This window comes from Salvelinus alpinus, chromosome 17 (assembly GCF_045679555.1).
Source record: "Salvelinus alpinus chromosome 17, SLU_Salpinus.1, whole genome shotgun sequence".
Classification (NCBI taxonomy): Eukaryota; Metazoa; Chordata; class Actinopteri; order Salmoniformes; family Salmonidae; genus Salvelinus; species Salvelinus alpinus.
The window spans coordinates 52,047,292-52,071,505 of NC_092102.1; the positions used below are offsets into that span (position 1 = coordinate 52,047,292).

A 24,214-nucleotide genomic window follows, 5' to 3' on the forward strand; every position below is an offset into this window, starting at 1 on the left:
AGACAGTACCTCATCTGACTCAACCTCTAGTAAGTTAGACAGTACCTCATCGGACTCAACCTCTAGTAAGGTAGACAGTACCTCATCGGACTCAACCTCTAGTAAGTTAGACAGTACCTCATCGGACTCAACCTCTAGTAAGAATAGACAGTACCTCATCGGACTCAACCTCTAGTAAGTTAGACAGTACCTCATCGGACTCAACCTCTAGTAAGTTAGACAGTACCTCATCGTACTCAACCTCTAGTAAGAATAGACAGTACCTCATCGGACTCAACCTTTTGTAAGTTAGACAGTACCTCATCGGACTCAACCTCTAGTAAGTTAGACAGTACCTCATCGGACTCAACCTCTAGTAAGTTAGACAGTACCTCATCGGACTCAACCTCTAGTTAGAATAGACAGTACCTCATCGGACTCAACCTCTAGTAAGTTAGACAGTACCTCATCGGACTCAACCTCTAGTAAGTTAGACAGTACCTCATCGGACTCAACCTCTAGTTAGAATAGACAGTACCTCATCGGACTCAACCTCTAGTAAGTTAGACAGTACCTCATTTGACTCAACCTCCAGTAAGAATAGACAGTACCTCATTTGACTCAACCTCCAGTAAGAATAGACAGTACCTCATCGGACTAAACCTCTAGTAAGATTAGACAGTACCTCATTTGACTCAACCTCTAGTAGGATTAGACAGTACCTCATTTGACTCAACCTCCAGTAAGAATAGACAGTACCTCATTTGACTCAACCTCCAGTAAGAATAGACAGTACCCCATCGGACTCAACCTCTAGTAAGTTAGACAGTACCTCATTTGACTCAACCTCTAGTAAGTTAGACAGTACCTCATTTGACTCAACCTCCAGTAAGTTAGACAGTACCTCATCTGACTCAACCTCTAGTAAGTTAGACAGTACCTCATTTGACTCAACCTCTAGTAAGTTAGACAGTACCACATCGGACTCAACCTCTAGTAAGTTAGACAGTACCTCATCTGACTCAACCTCTAGTAAGTTAGACAGTACCTCATCGGACTCAACCTCTAGTAAGAATAGACAGTACCTCATCGGACTCAACCTTTTGTAAGTTCGACAGTACCTCATCGGACTCAACCTCTAGTAAGTTAGACAGTACCTCATCGGACTCAACCTCTAGTAAGTTAGACAGTACCTCATCTGACTCAACCTCTAGTAAGTTAGACAGTACCTCATTTGACTCAACCTCTAGTAAGTTAGACAGTACCTCATCGGACTCAACCTCTAGTAAGTTAGACAGTACCTCATTTGACTCAACCTCCAGTAAGAATAGACAGTACCTCATCGGACTCAACTTCTAGTAAGTTAGACAGTACCTCATCAGACTCAACCTCTAGTAAGTTAGACAGTACCTCATCTGACTCAACCTCTAGTAAGAATAGACAGTACCTCATCTGACTCAACCTCTAGTAAGTTAGACAGTACCTCATCGGACTCAAGCTCTAGTAAGGTAGACAGTACCTCATCTGACTCAACCTCTAGTAAGTTAGACAGTACCTCATCGGACTCAACCTCTAGTAAGGTAGACAGTACCTCATCGGACTCAACCTCTAGTAAGTTAGACAGTACCTCATCGGACTCAACCTCTAGTAAGAATAGACAGTACCTCATCGGACTCAACCTCTAGTAAGTTAGACAGTACCTCATCGGACTCAACCTCTAGTAAGTTAGACAGTACCTCATCGTACTCAACCTCTAGTAAGAATAGACAGTACCTCATCGGACTCAACCTTTTGTAAGTTAGACAGTACCTCATCGGACTCAACCTCTAGTAAGTTAGACAGTACCTCATCGGACTCAACCTCTAGTAAGTTAGACAGTACCTCATCGGACTCAACCTCTAGTTAGAATAGACAGTACCTCATCGGACTCAACCTCTAGTAAGTTAGACAGTACCTCATCGGACTCAACCTCTAGTAAGTTAGACAGTACCTCATCGGACTCAACCTCTAGTTAGAATAGACAGTACCTCATCGGACTCAACCTCTAGTAAGTTAGACAGTACCTCATTTGACTCAACCTCCAGTAAGAATAGACAGTACCTCATTTGACTCAACCTCCAGTAAGAATAGACAGTACCTCATCGGACTAAACCTCTAGTAAGTTAGACAATACCTCATCGGACTCAACCTCTAGTAAGTTAGACAGTACCTCATCGGACTCAACCTCTAGTTAGAATAGACTTTACCCCATCGGACTCAACCTCTAGTAAGATTAGACAGTACCTCATTTGACTCAACCTCTAGTAAGTTAGACAGTACCTCATTTGACTCAACCTCCAGTAAGAATAGACAGTACCTCATCGGACTAAACCTCTAGTAAGTTAGACAGTACCCCATCGGACTCAACCTCCAGTAAGTTAGACAGTACCTCATCAGACTCAACCTCTAGTAAGAATAGACAGTACCTCATCGGACTCAACCTCTAGTAAGTTAGACAGTACCTCATTGGACTCAACCTCTAGTAAGTTAGACAGTACCTCATCTGACTCAACCTCTAGTAAGTTAGACAGTACCTCATTTGACTCAACCTCTAGTAAGTTAGACAGTACCTCATCTGACTCAACCTCTAGTAAGTTAGACAGTACCTCATTTTACTCAACCTCTAGTAAGTTAGACAGTACTTCATCGGACTCAACCTCTAGTAAGAATAGACAGTACCTCATTTGACTCAACCTCCAGTAAGAATAGACAGTACCTCATCGGACTAAACCTCTAGTAAGAATAGACAGTACCTCATCGGACTCAACCTCTAGTAAGTTAGACAGTACCTCATCGGACTCAACCTCTAGTAAGTTAGACAGTACCTCATCGGACTCAACCTTTTGTAAGTTAGACAGTACCTCATCGGACTCAACCTCTAGTAAGTTAGACAGTACCTCATTTGACTCAACCTCCAGTAAGAATAGACAGTACCTCATTTGACTCAACCTCCAGTAAGAATAGACAGTACCTCATCGGACTAAACCTCTAGTAAGTTAGACAGTACCTCATCGGACTCAACCTCTAGTAAGAATAGACATTACCTCATTTGACTCAACCTCCAGTAAGAATAGACAGTACCTCATCGGACTCAACCTCTAGTTAGAATAGACAGTACCCCATCGGACTCAACCTCTAGTAAGATTAGACAGTACCTCATTTGACTCAACCTCTAGTAAGTTAGACAGTACCTCATTTGACTCAACCTCCAGTAAGAATAGACAGTACCTCATTTGACTCAACCTCCAGTAAGAATAGACAGTACCTCATTTGACTCAACCTCCAGTAAGAATAGACAGTACCTCATCGGACTAAACCTCTAGTAAGTTAGACAGTACCTCATCGGACTGAACCTCTAGTAAGTTAGACAGTACCCCATCGGACTCAACCTCCAGTAAGTTAGACAGTACCTCATCAGACTCAACCTCTAGTAAGAATAGACAGTACCTCATCGGACTCAACCTCTAGTAAGTTAGACAGTACCTCGTCGGACTCAACCTCTAGTAAGTTAGACAGTACCTCATCGGACTCAACCTCTAGTAAGTTAGACAGTACCTCATCTGACTCAACCTCTAGTAAGTTAGACAGTACCTCATTTGACTCAACCTCTAGTAAGTTAGACAGTACCTCATCTGACTCAACCTCTAGTAAGTTAGACAGTACCTCATTTTACTCAACCTCTAGTAAGTTAGACAGTACCTCATCGGACTCAACCTCTAGTTAGAATAGACAGTACCTCATTTGACTCAACCTCCAGTAAGAATAGACAGTACCTCATCGGACTAAACCTCTAGTAAGTTAGACAGTACCTCATCTGACTCAACCTCTAGTAAGTTAGACAGTACCTCATTTGACTCAACCTCTAGTAAGTTAGACAGTACCTCATCTGACTCAACCTCTAGTAAGTTAGACAGTACCTCATTTTACTCAACCTCTAGTAAGTTAGACAGTACTTCATCGGACTCAACCTCTAGTAAGAATAGACAGTACCTCATTTGACTCAACCTCCAGTAAGAATAGACAGTACCTCATCGGACTAAACCTCTAGTAAGAATAGACAGTACCTCATCGGACTCAACCTCTAGTAAGTTAGACAGTACCTCGTCGGACTCAACCTCTAGTAAGTTAGACAGTACCTCATCGGACTCAACCTCTAGTAAGTTAGACAGTACCTCATCTGACTCAACCTCTAGTAAGTTAGACAGTACCTCATTTGACTCAACCTCTAGTAAGTTAGACAGTACCTCATCTGACTCAACCTCTAGTAAGTTAGACAGTACCTCATTTTACTCAACCTCTAGTAAGTTAGACAGTACCTCATCGGACTCAACCTCTAGTTAGAATAGACAGTACCTCATTTGACTCAACCTCCAGTAAGAATAGACAGTACCTCATCGGACTAAACCTCTAGTAAGTTAGACAGTACCTCATCTGACTCAACCTCTAGTAAGTTAGACAGTACCTAATTTGACTCAACCTCTAGTAAGTTAGACAGTACCTCATCTGACTCAACCTCTAGTAAGTTAGACAGTACCTCATTTTACTCAACCTCTAGTAAGTTAGACAGTACTTCATCGGACTCAACCTCTAGTAAGAATAGACAGTACCTCATTTGACTCAACCTCCAGTAAGAATAGACAGTACCTCATCGGACTAAACCTCTAGTAAGAATAGACAGTACCTCATCGGACTCAACCTCTAGTAAGTTAGACAGTACCTCATCGGACTCAACCTCTAGTAAGTTAGACAGTACCTCATCGGACTCAACCTTTTGTAAGTTAGACAGTACCTCATCGGACTCAACCTCTAGTAAGTTAGACAGTACCTCATTTGACTCAACCTCCAGTAAGAATAGACAGTACCTCATTTGACTCAACCTCCAGTAAGAATAGACAGTACCTCATCGGACTAAACCTCTAGTAAGTTAGACAGTACCTCATCGGACTCAACCTCTAGTAAGAATAGACATTACCTCATTTGACTCAACCTCCAGTAAGAATAGACAGTACCTCATCGGACTCAACCTCTAGTTAGAATAGACAGTACCCCATCGGACTCAACCTCTAGTAAGATTAGACAGTACCTCATTTGACTCAACCTCTAGTAAGTTAGACAGTACCTCATTTGACTCAACCTCCAGTAAGAATAGACAGTACCTCATCGGACTAAACCTCTAGTAAGTTAGACAGTACCCCATCGGACTCAACCTCCAGTAAATTAGACAGTACCTCATCAGACTCAACCTCTAGTAAGAATAGACAGTACCTCATCGGACTCAACCTCTAGTAAGTTAGACAGTACCTCATCGGACTCAACCTCTAGTAAGTTAGACAGTACCTCATCGGACTCAACCTCTAGTAAGTTAGACAGTACCTCATCTGACTCAACCTCTAGTAAGTTAGACAGTACCTCATTTGACTCAACCTCTAGTAAGTTAGACAGTACCTCATCTGACTCAACCTCTAGTAAGTTAGACAGTACCTCATTTTACTCAACCTCTAGTAAGTTAGACAGTACCTCATCGGACTCAACCTCTAGTAAGAATAGACAGTACCTCATTTGACTCAACCTCCAGTAAGAATAGACAGTACCTCATCGGACTAAACCTCTAGTAAGTTAGACAGTACCTCATCGGACTGAACCTCTAGTAAGTTAGACAGTACCCCATCGGACTCAACCTCCAGTAAGTTAGACAGTACCTCATCAGACTCAACCTCTAGTAAGAATAGACAGTACCTCAGACAGGGAGATGTTGAAAATGTCAGTGAAGACACTTGCCAGTTGGTCCACGAATGCTCTTAGTACACGTCCTGGTAATCCGTCTGGCCCTGCGGCCTTGTGAATGTTGACCTGTTTTAAGGTCTTGCTCACATCAGTTATGGAGAGCGTGATCACACAGTCGTCCGGAACGGCTGGTGCTTTCATGCATGCTTCAGTGTTGCTTGCCTCGAAGTGAGCATAAAAGGCATTTAGCCCGTCTGGCAGGCTCGCGTCACTCGGCTGCTCGCTGCTGGGTTTCCCTTTGTAGTCCGTAAGAGTTTGCAAGGCCTGCCACATCCGACGAGTGCTAGAGCCGGTGTAGTAGGATTCAATTGTAGTCCTGTATTGATGCTTAGCCTGTTTGATGGTTTGTCTTAGGGCATAACGAGATTTCTTATAAGAGCCCGGATTAGTGTCCCGCTCCTTGAAAGCGGCAGCTCTAGCCTTTAGCTAGGTGTGGATGTTGCCTGTAATCCATGGCTTCTGGTTTGGATATGTACGTACGGTCACTGTGGGGACGACGTCGTCGATGCCCTTATTGATGAAGCTGGTGACTGAGGTGGTATACTCCTCAATGCCATTGGATGAATCATGGAACATATTCCAGTCTGTGCTGCAAAACAGTCCTGTAGCATCCACATCATCTGATCACTTCCGTATTGAGCGAGTCACTGGCACTTCCTGTTTTAGTTTTTTGCTTGTAAGCAGGAATTAGGCGGATAGAATGATGGTCAGATTTGCCAAATGGAGGGCGAGGGAGAGCTTTGTATGCGTCTCTGTGTGTGGAGTAAAGATGGTCTAGAGTTTTTTTCCCTCTGGTTGTACATGTTAAATGCTGGGAGAAATGAGGTAAAACGGATTTAAATTTGCCTGCATTAAAGTCCCCGGCCACTAGGAGCGCCTCTTCTGGATGAGCATGTTCTCATTTGCTTATGGCCTTATACACCCCGTTGAGTGTGGTCTTAGTGCCAGCATCGGTTTGTGGTGGAAAATAGACGGCTACAAATAATATAGATGAAAACTCTCTTGGTAGATAGTGTGGTCTACAGCTTATCATGAGGTACTCTACCTCAGACGAGCAATACCTTGGTACTACCTTATTATTAGACATCGCGCACCAGCTGTTATTGACAAATAGACACACACCCCCACCCCTCGTCTTACCCAACGTAGCTGTTCTGTCCTGCCGATGCTGGAAAACCCAGCCAACTGTATATTAACCATGTCGTCGAACAGCCACGACTCGGTGAAACATAAGATAATACAGTTTTTAATGTCCCATTGGTAGGAGAGTATCGAATGGAGCTCATCCAGCTTATTCTCCAGTGATTGCACGTTGGCCAATAGAACGGATGGTGGAGGCGGGTTATCCACTCGCCGACGAGTCTCTCAGATGTTGTAGGATCTGATGTCTCTCTGTTTCGCCGACGAGTCTCTCAGATGTTGTAGGATCTGATGTCTCTCTGTTTCGCCGACGAGTCTCTCAGATGTTGTAGGATCTGATGTCTCTCTGTTTCGCCGACGAGTCTCTCAGATGTTGTAGGATCTGATGTCTCTCTGTTTCGCCGACGAGTCTCTCAGATGTTGTAGGATCTGATGTCTCTCTGTTTCGCCGACGAGTCTCTCAGATGTTGTAGGATCTGATGTCTCTCTGTTTCGCCGACGAGTCTCTCAGATGTTGTAGGATCTGATGTCTGTCTGTTTCGCCGACGAGTCTCTCAGATGTTGTAGGATCTGATGTCTCTCTGTTTCGCCGACGAGTCTCTCAGATGTTGTAGGATCTGATGTCTCTCTGTTTCGCCGACGAGTCTCTCAGATGTTGTAGGATCTGATGTCTCTCTGTTTCGCCGACGAGTCTCTCAGATGTTGTAGGATCTGATGTCTCTCTGTTTCGCCGACGAGTCTCTCAGATGTTGTAGGATCTGATGTCTCTCTGTTTCGCCCAGAAACAGTCACCAGAAATACAAATGTTCTTTAGAAAGTTCATTAATTTACAACAGCAGATTTTTGGGGGGGACTTTATAGACACGCCCCTGACAACCCTGCAGCTATAGACACGCCCCTAACAACCCTGCAGCTATAGACACGCCCTAACAACCCTGCAGCTATAGACACGCCCCTAACAACCCTGCAGCTATAGACACGCCCTAACAACCCTGCAGCTATAGACACCCCCCTAACAACCCTGCAGCTATAGACACGCCCTAACAACCCTGCAGCTATAGACACGCCCCTAACAACCCTGCAGCTATAGACACGCCCCTAACAACCCTGCAGCTATAGACACGCCCTAACAACCCTGCAGCTATAGACACGCCCCTAACAACCCTGCAGCTATAGACACGCCCTAACAACCCTGCAGCTATAGACACGCCCCTAACAACCCTGCAGCTATAGACACGCCCCTAACAACCCTGCAGCTATAGACACGCCCTAACAACCCTGCAGCTATAGACACGCCCTAACAACCCTGCAGCTATAGACACGCCCTAACAACCCTGCAGCTATAGACACGCCCTAACAACCCTGCAGCTATAGACACGCCCCTAACAACCCTGCAGCTATAGACACGCCCCTAACAACCCTGCAGCTATAGACACGCCCCTAACAACCCTGCAGCTATAGACACGCCCCTAACAACCCTGCAGCTATAGACACGCCCCTAACAACCCTGCAGCTATAGACACGCCCTAACAACCCTGCAGCTATAAACACGCCCCTAACAACCCTGCAGCTATAAACACGCCCCTAACAACCCTGCAGCTATAGACACGCCCCTAACAACCCTGCAGCTATAGACACGCCCCTAACAACCCTGCAGCTATAGACACGCCCCTAACAACCCTGCAGCTATAGACACGCCCCTAACAACCCTGCAGCTATAGACACGCCCCTAACAACCCTGCAGCTATAGACACGCCCTAACAACCCTGCAGCTATAGACACGCCCTAACAACCCTGCAGCTATAGACACGCCCTAACAACCCTGCAGCTATAGACACGCCCCTAACAACCCTGCAGCTATAGACACGCCCCTAACAACCCTGCAGCTATAGACACGCCCCTAACAACCCTGCAGCTATAGACACGCCCCTAACAACCCTGCAGCTATAGACACGCCCCTAACAACCCTGCAGCTATAGACACGCCCTAACAACCCTGCAGCTATAGACACGCCCCTAACAACCCTGCAGCTATAGACACGCCCTAACAACCCTGCAGCTATAGACAAGCCCTAACAACCCTGCAGCTATAGACACGCCCTAACAACCCTGCAGCTATAGACACGCCCCTAACAACCCTGCAGCTATAGACACGCCCCTAACAACCCTGCAGCTATAGACACGCCCTAACAACCCTGCAGCTATAGACACGCCCTAACAACCCTGCAGCTATAGACACGCCCCTAACAACCCTGCAGCTATAGACACGCCCCTAACAACCCTGCAGCTATAGACACGCCCTAACAACCCTGCAGCTATAGACACGCCCTAACAACCCTGCAGCTATAGACACGCCCCTAACAACCCTGCAGCTATAGACACGCCCCTAACAACCCTGCAGCTATAGACACGCCCCTAACAACCCTGCAGCTATAGACACGCCCCTAACAACCCTGCAGCTATAGACACGCCCTAACAACCCTGCAGCTATAAACACGCCCCTAACAACCCTGCAGCTATAAACACGCCCCTAACAACCCTGCAGCTATAGACACGCCCCTAACAACCCTGCAGCTATAGACACGCCCTAACAACCCTGCAGCTATAGACACGCCCCTAACAACCCTGCAGCTATAGACACGCCCTAACAACCCTGCAGCTATAGACACGCCCTAACAACCCTGCAGCTATAGACACGCCCTAACAACCCTGCAGCTATAGACACGCCCTAACAACCCTGCAGCTATAGACACGCCCTAACAACCCTGCAGCTATAGACACGCCCCTAACAACCCTGCAGCTATAGACACGCCCCTAACAACCCTGCAGCTATAGACACGCCCTAACAACCATGCAGCTATAGACACGCCCTAACAACCCTGCAGCTATAGACACGCCCCTAACAACCCTGCAGCTATAGACACGCCCCTAACAACCCTGCAGCTATAGACACGCCCCTAACAACCCTGCAGCTATAGACACGCCCCTAACAACCCTGCAGCTATAGACACGCCCTAACAACCCTGCAGCTATAAACACGCCCCTAACAACCCTGCAGCTATAGACACGCCCTAACAACCCTGCAGCTATAAACACGCCCCTAACAACCCTGCAGCTATAGACACGCCCCTAACAACCCTGCAGCTATAGACACGCCCTAACAACCCTGCAGCTATAGACACGCCCCTAACAACCCTGCAGCTATAGACACGCCCTAACAACCCTGCAGCTATAGACACGCCCCTAACAACCCTGCAGCTATAGACACGCCCCTAACAACCCTGCAGCTATAGACACGCCCTAACAACCATGCAGCTATAGACACGCCCTAACAACCCTGCAGCTATAGACACGCCCCTAACAACCCTGCAGCTATAGACACGCCCCTAACAACCCTGCAGCTATAGACACGCCCCTAACAACCCTGCAGCTATAGACACGCCCCTAACAACCCTGCAGCTATAGACACGCCCTAACAACCCTGCAGCTATAAACACGCCCCTAACAACCCTGCAGCTATAGACACGCCCTAACAACCCTGCAGCTATAAACACGCCCCTAACAACCCTGCAGCTATAGACACGCCCCTAACAACCCTGCAGCTATAGACACGCCCTAACAACCCTGCAGCTATAGACACGCCCCTAACAACCCTGCAGCTATAGACACGCCCTAACAACCCTGCAGCTATAGACACGCCCCTAACAACCCTGCAGCTATAGACACGCCCTAACAACCCTGCAGCTATAGACACGCCCCTAACAACCCTGCAGCTATAGACACGCCCCTAACAACCCTGCAGCTATAGACACGCCCTAACAACCCTGCAGCTATAGACACGCCCCTAACAACCCTGCAGCTATAGACACGCCCTAACAACCCTGCAGCTATAGACACGCCCCTAACAACCCTGCAGCTATAGACACGCCCTAACAACCCTGCAGCTATAGACACGCCCCTAACAACCCTGCAGCTATAGACACGCCCCTAACAACCCTGCAGCTATAGACACGCCCCTAACAACCCTGCAGCTATAGACACGCCCCTAACAACCCTGCAGCTATAGACACGCCCCTAACAACCCTGCAGCTATAGACACGCCCCTAACAACCCTGCAGCTATAGACACGCCCCTAACAACCCTGCAGCTATAGACACGCCCCTAACAACCCTGCAGCTATAGACACGCCCCTAACAACCCTGCAGCTATAGACACGCCCCTAACAACCCTGCAGCTATAGACACGCCCCTAACAACCCTGCAGCTATAGACACGCCCTAACAACCCTGCAGCTATAGACACGCCCCTAACAACCCTGCAGCTATAGACACGCCCCTAACAACCCTGCAGCTATAGACACGCCCCTAACAACCCTGCAGCTATAGACACGCCCCTAACAACCCTGCAGCTATAGACACGCCCCTAACAACCCTGCTGCTATAGACACGCCCCTAACAACCCTGCAGCTATAGACACGCCCCTAACAACCCTGCTGCTATAGACACGCCCCTAACAACCCTGCAGCTATAGACACGCCCTAACAACCCTGCAGCTATAGACACGCCCTAACAACCCTACAGCTATAGACACGCCCTAACAACCCTGCAGCTATAGACACGCCCCTAACAACCCTGCAGCTATAGACACGCCCTAACAACCCTGCAGCTATAGACACGCCCCTAACAACCCTGCAGCTATAGACACGCCCCTAACAACCCTGCAGCTATAGACACGCCCTAACAACCCTGCAGCTATAAACACGCCCCTAACAACCCTGCAGCTATAGACACGCCCCTAACAACCCTGCAGCTATAGACACGCCCTAACAACCCTGCAGCTATAGACACGCCCTAACAACCCTGCAGCTATAGACACGCCCCTAACAACCCTGCAGCTATAGACACGCCCTAACAACCCTGCAGCTATAGACACGCCCCTAACAACCCTGCAGCTATAGACACGCCCTAACAACCCTGCAGCTATAGACACGCCCCTAACAACCCTGCAGCTATAGACACGCCCCTAACAACCCTGCAGCTATAGACACGCCCTAACAACCCTGCAGCTATAAACACGCCCCTAACAACCCTGCAGCTATAGACACGCCCCTAACAACCCTGCAGCTATAGACACGCCCTAACAACCCTGCAGCTATAGACACGCCCTAACAACCCTGCAGCTATAGACACGCCCCTAACAACCCTGCAGCTATAGACACGCCCCTAACAACCCTGCAGCTATAGACACGCCCCTAACAACCCTGCAGCTATAGACACGCCCCTAACAACCCTGCAGCTATAGACACGCCCCTAACAACCCTGCAGCTATAGACACGCCCCTAACAACCCTGCAGCTATAGACACGCCCCTAACAACCCTGCAGCTATAGACATGCCCCTAACAACCCTGCAGCTATAGACACGCCCCTAACAACCCTGCAGCTATAGACACGCCCTAACAACCCTGCAGCTATAAACACGCCCCTAACAACCCTGCAGCTATAGACACGCCCTAACAACCCTGCAGCTATAAACACGCCCCTAACAACCCTGCAGCTATAGACACGCCCCTAACAACCCTGCAGCTATAGACACGCCCTAACAACCCTGCAGCTATAGACACGCCCCTAACAACCCTGCAGCTATAGACACGCCCTAACAACCCTGCAGCTATAGACACGCCCCTAACAACCCTGCAGCTATAGACACGCCCTAACAACCCTGCAGCTATAGACACGCCCCTAACAACACTGCAGCTATAGACACGCCCCTAACAACCCTGCAGCTATAGACACGCCCTAACAACCCTGCAGCTATAAACACGCCCCTAACAACCCTGCAGCTATAGACACGCCCCTAACAACCCTGCAGCTATAGACACGCCCTAACAACCCTGCAGCTATAGACACGCCCTAACAACCCTGCAGCTATAGACACGCCCCTAACAACCCTGCAGCTATAGACACGCCCCTAACAACCCTGCAGCTATAGACACGCCCCTAACAACCCTGCAGCTATAGACACGCCCCTAACAACCCTGCAGCTATAGACACGCCCCTAACAACCCTGCAGCTATAGACACGCCCCTAACAACCCTGCAGCTATAGACACGCCCCTAACAACCCTGCAGCTATAGACACGCCCCTAACAACCCTGCAGCTATAGACATGCCCCTAACAACCCTGCAGCTATAGACACGCCCCTAACAACCCTGCAGCTATAGACACGCCCCTAACAACCCTGCAGCTATAGACACGCCCCTAACAACCCTGCAGCTATAGACACGCCCCTAACAACCCTGCAGCTATAGACACGCCCCTAACAACCCTGCAGCTATAGACACGCCCTAACAACCCTGCAGCTATAGACACGCCCCTAACAACCCTGCAGCTATAGACACGCCCCTAACAACCCTGCAGCTATAGACACGCCCCTAACAACCCTGCAGCTATAGACACGCCCCTAACAACCCTGCAGCTATAGACACGCCCCTAACAACCCTGCAGCTATAGACACGCCCCTAACAACCCTGCAGCTATAGACACGCCCCTAACAACCCTGCAGCTATAGACACGCCCTAACAACCCTGCAGCTATAGACACGCCCTAACAACCCTACAGCTATAGACACGCCCTAACAACCCTGCAGCTATAGACACGCCCCTAACAACCCTGCAGCTATAGACACGCCCTAACAACCCTGCAGCTATAGACACGCCCCTAACAACCCTGCAGCTATAGACACGCCCCTAACAACCCTGCAGCTATAGACACGCCCTAACAACCCTGCAGCTATAAACACGCCCCTAACAACCCTGCAGCTATAGACACGCCCCTAACAACCCTGCAGCTATAGACACGCCCTAACAACCCTGCAGCTATAGACACGCCCTAACAACCCTGCAGCTATAGACACGCCCCTAACAACCCTGCAGCTATAGACACGCCCTAACAACCCTGCAGCTATAGGCACGCCCCTAACAACCCTGCAGCTATAGACACGCCCCTAACAACCCTGCAGCTATAGACACGCCCCTAACAACCCTGCAGCTATAGACACGCCCTAACAACCCTGCAGCTATAAACACGCCCCTAACAACCCTGCAGCTATAGACACGCCCCTAACAACCCTGCAGCTATAGACACGCCCCTAACAACCCTGCAGCTATAGACACGCCCTAACAACCCTGCAGCTATAAACACGCCCCTAACAACCCTGCAGCTATAGACACGCCCCTAACAACCCTGCAGCTATAGACACGCCCTAACAACCCTGCAGCTATAGACACGCCCTAACAACCCTGCAGCTATAGACACGCCCCTAACAACCCTGCAGCTATAGACACGCCCCTAACAACCCTGCAGCTATAGACACGCCCCTAACAACCCTGCAGCTATAGACACGCCCCTAACAACCCTGCAGCTATAGACACGCCCCTAACAACCCTGCAGCTATAGACACGCCCCTAACAACCCTGCAGCTATAGACACGCCCCTAACAACCCTGCAGCTATAGACACGCCCCTAACAACCCTGCAGCTATAGACACGCCCCTAACAACCCTGCAGCTATAGACACGCCCTAACAACCCTGCAGCTATAGACACGCCCCTAACAACCCTGCAGCTATAGACACGCCCCTAACAACCCTGCAGCTATAGACACGCCCCTAACAACCCTGCAGCTATAGACACGCCCCTAACAACCCTGCAGCTATAGACACGCCCCTAACAACCCTGCAGCTATAGACACGCCCCTAACAACCCTGCAGCTATAGACACGCCCCTAACAACCCTGCAGCTATAGACACGCCCCTAACAACCCTGCAGCTATAGACACGCCCCTAACAACCCTGCAGCTATAGACACGCCCCTAACAACCCTGCTGCTATAGACACGCCCCTAACAACCCTGCAGCTATAGACACGCCCCTAACAACCCTGCAGCTATAGACACGCCCCTAACAACCCTGCAGCTATAGACACGCCCTAACAACCCTGCAGCTATAGACACGCCCTAACAACCCTACAGCTATAGACACGCCCTAACAACCCTGCAGCTATAGACACGCCCTAACAACCCTGCAGCTATAGACACGCCCCTAACAACCCTGCAGCTATAGACACGCCCCTAACAACCCTGCAGCTATAGACACGCCCCTAACAACCCTGCAGCTATAGACACGCCCCTAACAACCCTGCAGCTATAGACACGCCCCTAACAACCCTGCAGCTATAGACACGCCCCTAACAACCCTGCAGCTATAGACACGCCCCTAACAACCCTGCAGCTATAGACACGCCCTAACAACCCTGCAGCTATAGACACGCCCCTAACAACCCTGCTGCTATAGACACGCCCCTAACAACCCTGCAGCTATAGACACGCCCCTAACAACCCTGCAGCTATAGACACGCCCCTAACAACCCTGCAGCTATAGACACGCCCTAACAACCCTGCAGCTATAGACACGCCCTAACAACCCTACAGCTATAGACACGCCCTAACAACCCTGCAGCTATAGACACGCCCTAACAACCCTGCAGCTATAGACACGCCCCTAACAACCCTGCAGCTATAGACACGCCCCTAACAACCCTGCAGCTATAGACACGCCCCTAACAACCCTGCAGCTATAGACACGCCCCTAACAACCCTGCAGCTATAGACACGCCCCTAACAACCCTGCAGCTATAGACACGCCCCTAACAACCCTGCAGCTATAGACACGCCCCTAACAACCCTGCAGCTATAGACACGCCCTAACAACCCTGCAGCTATAGACACGCCCCTAACAACCCTGCAGCTATAGACACGCCCCTAACAACCCTGCAGCTATAGACACGCCCCTAACAAGCCTGCAGCTATAGACACGCCCCTAACAACCCTGCAGCTATAGACACGCCCTAACAACCCTGCAGCTATAGACACGCCCCTAACAACCCTGCAGCTATAGACACGCCCCTAACAACCCTGCAGCTATAGACACGCCCCTAACAACCCTGCAGCTATAGACACGCCCCTAACAACCCTGCAGCTATAGACACGCCCCTAACAACCCTGCAGCTATAGACACGCCCCTAACAACCCTGCAGCTATAGACACGCCCCTAACAACCCTGCTGCTATAGACACGCCCCTAACAACCCTGCAGCTATAGACACGCCCCTAACAACCCTGCAGCTATAGACACGCCCCTAACAACCCTGCAGCTATAGACACGCCCTAACAACCCTGCAGCTATAGACACGCCCTAACAACCCTGCAGCTATAGACACGCCCCTAACAACCCTGCAGCTATAGACACGCCCCTAACAACCCTGCAGCTATAGACACGCCCCTAACAACCCTGCAGCTATAGACACGCCCTAACAACCCTGCAGCTATAGACACGCCCTAACAACCCTGCAGCTATAGACACGCCCTAACAACCCTGCAGCTATAGACACGCCCTAACAACCCTGCAGCTATAGACACGCCCTAACAACCCTGCAGCTATAGACACGCCCCTAACAACCCTGCAGCTATAGACACGCCCCTAACAACCCTGCAGCTATAGACACGCCCTAACAACCCTGCAGCTATAGACACGCCCTAACAACCCTGCAGCTATAGACACGCCCTAACAACCCTGCAGCTATAGACACGCCCTAACAACCCTGCAGCTATAGACACGCCCTAACAACCCTGCAGCTATAGACACGCCCTAACAACCCTGCAGCTATAGACACGCCCCTAACAACCCTGCAGCTATAGACACGCCCCTAACAACCCTGCAGCTATAGACACGCCCCTAACAACCCTGCAGCTATAGACACGCCCTAACAACCCTGCAGCTATAAACACGCCCCTAACAACCCTGCAGCTATAGACACGCCCCTAACAACCCTGCAGCTATAGACACGCCCCTAACAACCCTGCAGCTATAGACACGCCCCTAACAACCCTGCAGCTATAGACACGCCCCTAACAACCCTGCAGCTATAGACACGCCCTAACAACCCTGCAGCTATAGACACGCCCTAACAACCCTGCAGCTATAGACACGCCCTAACAACCCTGCAGCTATAGACACGCCCTAACAACCCTGCAGCTATAGACACGCCCCTAACAACCCTGCAGCTATAGACACGCCCCTAACAACCCTGCAGCTATAGACACGCCCTAACAACCCTGCAGCTATAGACACGCCCTAACAACCCTGCAGCTATAGACACGCCCTAACAACCCTGCAGCTATAGACACGCCCTAACAACCCTGCAGCTATAGACACGCCCTAACAACCCTGCAGCTATAGACACGCCCTAACAACCCTGCAGCTATAGACACGCCCCTAACAACCCTGCAGCTATAGACACGCCCCTAACAACCCTGCAGCTATAGACACGCCCCTAACAACCCTGCAGCTATAGACACGCCCTAACAACCCTGCAGCTATAAACACGCCCCTAACAACCCTGCAGCTATAGACACGCCCCTAACAACCCTGCAGCTATAGACACGCCCTAACAACCCTGCAGCTATAAACACGCCCCTAACAACCCTGCAGCTATAGACACGCCCCTAACAACCCTGCAGCTATAGACACGCCCTAACAACCCTGCAGCTATAGACACGCCCCTAACAACCCTGCAGCTATAGACACGCCCTAACAACCCTGCAGCTATAGACACGCCCCTAACAACCCTGCAGCTATAGACACGCCCTAACAACCCTGCAGCTATAAACACGCCCCTAACAACCCTGCAGCTATAGACACGCCCCTAACAACCCTGCAGCTATAGACACGCCCCTAACAACCCTGCAGCTATAGACACGCCCTAACAACCCTGCAGCTATAGACACGCCCTAACACCCCTGCAGCTATAGACACGCCCCTAACAACCCTGCAGCTATAGACACGCCCCTAACAACCCTGCAGCTATAGACACGCCCCTAACAACCCTGCAGCTATAGACATGCCCTAACAACCCTGCAGCTATAAACACGCCCCTAACAACCCTGCAGCTATAGACACGCCCCTAACAACCCTGCAGCTATAGACACACCCTAACAACCCTGCAGCTATAAACCCGCCCCTAACAACCCTGCAGCTATAGACACGCCCCTAACAACCCTGCAGCTATAGACACGCCCCTAACAACCCCGCAGCTATAGACACGCCCCTAACAACCCTGCAGCTATAGACACGCCCCTAACAACCCTGCAGCTATAGACACGCCCCTAACAACCCTGCAGCTATAGACACGCCCCTAACAACCCTGCAGCTATAGACACGCCCCTAACAACCCTGCAGCTATAGACACGCCCCTAACAACCCTGCAGCTATAGACACGCCCTAACAACCCTGCAGCTATAGACACGCCCCTAACAACCCTGCAGCTATAGACACGCCCTAACAACCCTGCAGCTATAGACACGCCCCTAACAACCCTGCAGCTATAGACACGCCCTAACAACCCTGCAGCTATAGACACGCCCTAACAACCCTGCAGCTATAGACACGCCCTAACAACCCTGCAGCTATAGACACGCCCTAACAACCCTGCAGCTATAGACACGCCCCTAACAACCCTGCAGCTATAGACACGCCCCTAACAACCCTGCAGCTATAGACACGCCCTAACAACCCTGCAGCTATAGACACGCTCTAACAACCCTGCAGCTATAGACACGCCCCTAACAACCCTGCAGCTATAGACACGCCCTAACAACCCTGCAGCTATAGACACGCCCTAACAACCCTGCAGCTATAGACACGCCCTAACAACCCTGCAGCTATAGACACGCCCCTAACAACCCTGCAGCTATAGACACGCCCTAACAACCCTGCAGCTATAGACACGCCCTAACAACCCTGCAGCTATAGACACGCCCTAACAACCCTGCAGCTATAGACACGCCCTAACAACCCTGCAGCTATAGACACGCCCTAACAACCCTGCAGCTATAGACACGCTCTAACAACCCTGCAGCTATAGACACGCCCCTAACAACCCTGCAGCTATAGACACGCCCTAACAACCCTGCAGCTATAGACACGCCCCTAACAACCCTGCAGCTATAGACACGCCCTAACAACCCTGTAGCTATAGACACGCCCCTAACAACCCTGCAGCTATAGACACGCCCCTAACAACCCTGCAGCTATAGACACGCCCTAACAACCCTGCAGCTATAGACACGCCCTAACAACCCTGCAGCTATAGACACGCTCTAACAACCCTGCAGCTATAGACACGCCCCTAACAACCCTGCAGCTATAGACACGCCCCTAACAACCCTGCAGCTATAGACACGCCCTAACAACCCTGCAGCTATAGACACGCCCTAACAACCCTGCAGCTAAAGACACGCTCTAACAACCCTGCAGCTATAGACACGCCCTAACAACCCTGCAGCTATAGACACGCCCTAACAAACCTGCAGCTATAGACACGCCCTAACAACCCTGCAGCTATAGACACGCCCCTAACAACCCTGCAGCTATAGACACGCCCCTAACAACCCTGCAGCTATAGACACGCTCTAACAACCCTGCAGCTATAGACACGCCCTAACAACCCTGCAGCTATAGACACGCCCTAACAACCCTGCAGCTATAGACACGCCCTAACAACCCTGCAGCTATAGACACGCCCTAACAACCCTGCAGCTATAGACACGCCCTAACAACCCTGCAGCTATAGACACGCCCCTAACAACCCTGCAGCTATAGACACGCCCCTAACAACCCTGCAGCTATAGACACGCCCCTAACAACCCTGCAGCTATAGACACGCCCTAACAACCCTGCAGCTATAGACACGCCCTAACAACCCTGCAGCTATAGACACGCCCTAACAACCCTGCAGCTATAGACACGCCCTAACAACCCTGCAGCTATAGACACGCCCTAACAACCCTGCAGCTATAGACACGCCCTAACAACCCTGCAGCTATAGACACGCCCCTAACAACCCTGCAGCTATAGACACGCCCCTAACAACCCTGCAGCTATAGACACGCCCTAACAACCCTGCAGCTATAGACACGCCCCTAACAACCCTGCAGCTATAGACACGCTCTAACAACCCTGCAGCTATAGACACGCCCCTAACAACCCTGCAGCTATAGACACGCCCTAACAACCCTGCAGCTATAGACACGCCCTAACAACCCTGCAGCTATAGACACGCCCTAACAACCCTGCAGCTATAGACACGCCCTAACAACCCTGCAGCTATAGACACGCCCTAACAACCCTGCAGCTATAGACACGCCCTAACAACCCTGCAGCTATAGACACGCCCTAACAACCCTGCAGCTATAGACACGCCCTAACAACCCTGCAGCTATAGACACGCCCTAACAACCCTGCAGCTATAGACACGCCCTAACAACCCTGCAGCTATAGACACGCCCTAACAACCCTGCAGCTATAGACACGCCCTAACAACCCTGCAGCTATAGACACGCCCTAACAACCCTGCAGCTATAGACACGCCCTAACAACCCTGCAGCTATAGACACGCCCTAACAACCCTGCAGCTATAGACACGCCCTAACAACCCTGCAGCTATAGACACGCCCTAACAACCCTGCAGCTATAGACACGCCCTAACAACCCTGCAGCTATAGACACGCCCTAACAACCCTGCAGCTATAGACACGCCCTAACAACCCTGCAGCTATAGACACGCCCTAACAACCCTGCAGCTATAGACACGCCCTAACAACCCTGCAGCTATAGACACGCCCTAACAACCCTGCAGCTATAGACACGCCCTAACAACCCTGCAGCTATAGACACGCCCTAACAACCCTGCAGCTATAGACACGCCCCTAACAATCCTGCAGCTATAGACACGCCCTAACAACCCTGCAGCTATAGACACGCCCTAACAACCCTGCAGCTATAGACACGCCCCTAACAACCTCTGAGTTAGTTGAGTAGGCCAGTTCTTCAAGGCCATTTATTGATTCTCTGAGTGGTGTCATTCTACTTTAAAAGTCACTTTGGATAAAAGCGTCTGTTAAGTGGCATATACAGTGTTTTATAATAACTCCCGTTTCTCTGTGTCTCTCCCCCGATGCAGGAAGCCAGAGAAAGGTATACAATACCTGATAGAGAGAGGCTTCGTATCGGACACACCGGTAGGCATCGCCCGCTTCATCCTGGAGAGGAAAGGACTGAGTAGACAGATGATAGGAGAGTTCCTGGGCTGCAGACAGAAACAGTTCAACAAGGACGTACTGGAGTGAGTGGCTAATCAGTCAACTATACGGTATCGTGTTCTGTCTGACTCTCTCTCTCTCTTTCCTTTAGTAGAAGGAAACTTTAGTGTCCATTTTTCTTACAGCCTGTGTTATCTATTTCCTCTGTGATGACTCTGTCCCTCTCTTCCTGTCTTCCCCTTTCCTTCCTCCCTCTCATCATCCTTCCTCCCTCTCTCCCTCTCTTCATCCTTCCCTCCCTCTTTCCCTCTCTTCATCCTTTCTCTGTCTCCCTCTCATCATCCTTTCTCCTTCTCTCCATCCTTCCTCCCTCTCATCATCCTTCCTCCCTCTCTTCATCCTTCTCTCCCTTTCATCATCCTTCATCCCTCTCTTCATCCTTCCTCCCTCTATCCCTCTCACCATCCTTCCTCCCTCTCTCCATCCTTCCTCCCTCTCATCATCCTTCCTCCCTCTCATCATCCTTCCTCCCTTTCATCATCCTTCATCCCTCTCTTCATCCTTCATCCCTCTCTTCATCCTTCCTCCCTCTCTCCCTCTCATCATCCTTCCTCCCCCTCTTCATCCTTCCTCCATCTCTTCATCCTTCCCTCTCTCTCTCCACTCTCTTCATCCCTCTCTCCCTCTCTTCATCCTTCCTCCCTCTCTTCATCCTTCCTCCCTCTCTTCATCCTTCCTCCCTCTCTTCATCCTTCCTCCCTCTCTTCATCCTTCCCTCCCTCTCTTCATCCTTCCTCCCTCTCTCCCTCTCTTCATCCTTCCTCCCTCTCTCCCTTTCTTTATCATTCCTCCCTCTCATCACCCTTCCTCCATCTCTTCATCATTCCTCCCTCTCTCCTCTCTCTTCATCCTCTCTCCCTCCTTCCTCCCTCCTCTCTCTTCATCCTCTATCCCTCTTCATCCTTCCTCCCTCTCATCATCCTTCCTCCCTCTCTTCATCCTTCCCTCCCTCATCATCCTTCCTCCCTCTCTTCATCCGTCGCTCCCTCTCTTCATCCTTCCTCCCTCTCTCCCTCTCTTCATCCTTCCTCCCTCTCTTCATCCTTCCTCCCTCTCATCATCCTTCCTCCCTCTCATCATCCTTCCTCCCTCTCTTCATCCTTCCCTCCCTATCTCCCTCTTCATCCTTCCTCCCTCTCTCCCTCTCTTCATCCTTCCTCCCTCTCTCCATCTCAATATCCTTCCTCCCTCTCATCATCCTTCTCTCCCTCTCTTCATCCTTCTCTCCCTTTCATCATCCTTCATCCCTCTCTTCATCCTTCCTCCCTCTATCCCTCTCACCATCCTTCCTCCCTCTCTCCATCCTTCCTCCCTCTCTCCATCCTTCCTCCCTCATCATCCTTCCTCCCTCTCATCATCCTTCCTCCCTCTCTTCATCCTTCTCTCCCTTTCATCATCCTTCATCCCTCTCGTCATCCTTCCTCCCTCTCTCCCTCTCATCATCCTTCCTCCCCCTCTTCATCCTTCCTCCCTCTCTCCCTCTCATCATCCTTCCTCCCTCTCTTCATCCTTCCTCCCTCTCTTCATCCGTCGCTCCCTCTCTTCATCCTTCCCTCTCTCTCTCCACTCTCTTCATCCCTCTCTCCCTCTCTTCATCCTTCCTCCCTCTCTTCATCCTTCCCTCTCTCTCTCCACTCTCTTCATCCCTCTCTCCCTCTCTTCATCCTTCCTCCCTCTCTTCATCCTTCCTCCCTCTCTTCATCCTTCCTCACTCTCATCATCCTTCCTCCCTCTCTTCATCCTTCCTCCCTCTCTTCATCCTTCCTCCCTCTCTTCATCCTTCCCTCCCTCTCTTCATCCTTCCCTCCCTCTCTTCATCCTTCCTCCCTCTCTCCCTCTCATCATCCTTCCTCCATCTCTTCATCATTCCTCCCTCTCTCCTCTCTCTTCATCCTCTCTCCCTCCTTCCTCCCTCCTCTCTCTTCATCCTCTCTCCCTCTTCATCCTTCCTCCCTCTCATCATCCTTCCTCCCTCTCTTCATCCTTCCCTCCCTCATCATCCTTCCTCCCTCTCTTCATCCGTCGCTCCCTCTCTTCATCCTTCCTCCCTCTCTTCATCCTTCCCTCTCTCTCTCCCTCTCTCTCTCTCTCTCTCTCCATCCTTCCCTCCCTCTCTTCATCCTTCCTCCCTTTCTTCATCCTTCCCTCCCTCTCCCTCTCTTCATCCTTCCTCCCTCTCTCCCTCTCTTCATCCTTCCTCCCTCTCTTCATCCTTCCTCCCTCTCTTCATCCTTCCTCCCTCTCATCATCCTTCCTCCCTCTCATCATCCTTCCTCCCTCTCATCATCCTCCCTCCCTCTCTTCATCCTTCCCTCCCTCTCTCCCTCTTCATCCTTCCTCCCTCTCTCCCTCTCTTCATCCTTCCTCCCTCTCTATCTCAATATCCTTTCTCCCTCTTCATCCTTCCTCCCTCTCTTCATCCTTCCTCCCTCTCTTCATCCTTCCTCCCTCTCTTCATCCTTCCTCCATCTCCCCACTCTCTTTATCCTCTCTCCCTCCTCTCTCCCTATCTTCATCCTTCCTCCCTCTCTCCTCTCTCTTCATCCTCTCTCCCTCTCTTCATCCTTCCTCTCTCCTCTCTCTTCATCCTTCCCCCCTCTCTCCCTCTCTCCCTCTCTTCATCCTTCCCTCTCTCTCTTCATCCTTCCCTCCCTCTCTCCCTCTCTTCATCCTTCCTCCCTCTCTCCCTCTCTTCATCCTTCCTCCCTCTCCATCCTTCCTCCCTCTCTTCATCCTTCCTCCCTCTCATCATCCTTCCTCCCTCTCTTCATCCTTCCTCCCTCTCTTCATCCTTCCCTCCCTCTCTCCCTCTTCATCCTTCCTCCCTCTCTCCCTCTCTTCATCCTTCCTCCCTCTCTCCATCTCAATATCCTTCATCCCTCTTCATCCTTCATCCCTCTCTTCATCCTTCCTCCCTCATCATCCTTCCTCCCTCTCTTCATCCTTCCTCCCTCTCTCCACTCTCTTCATCCTCTCTCTCTCCTCTCTCCCTCTCTTCATTCTTCATCCTCTCTCCCTCTCTTCATCCTTCCTCCCTCTCTCCATCTCAATATCCTTCCTCCC

The 24,214-nt window shown here is 50.5% G+C and overlaps 1 protein-coding gene across 1 annotated transcript in view; it reads left to right on the top strand.

Annotated features, from left to right (window-relative positions):
- Positions 1–24,214, top strand: part of LOC139543154 (IQ motif and SEC7 domain-containing protein 1-like) — a 142,476-nt gene that overhangs the window by 73,072 nt on the left and 45,190 nt on the right. Inside the window, exon 5 of the mRNA XM_071349392.1 lies at positions 21,013–21,174. Coding sequence (XP_071205493.1) covers positions 21,013–21,174 — 162 coding nt within the window. The remainder of the gene's footprint in view (positions 1–21,012; positions 21,175–24,214) is intronic.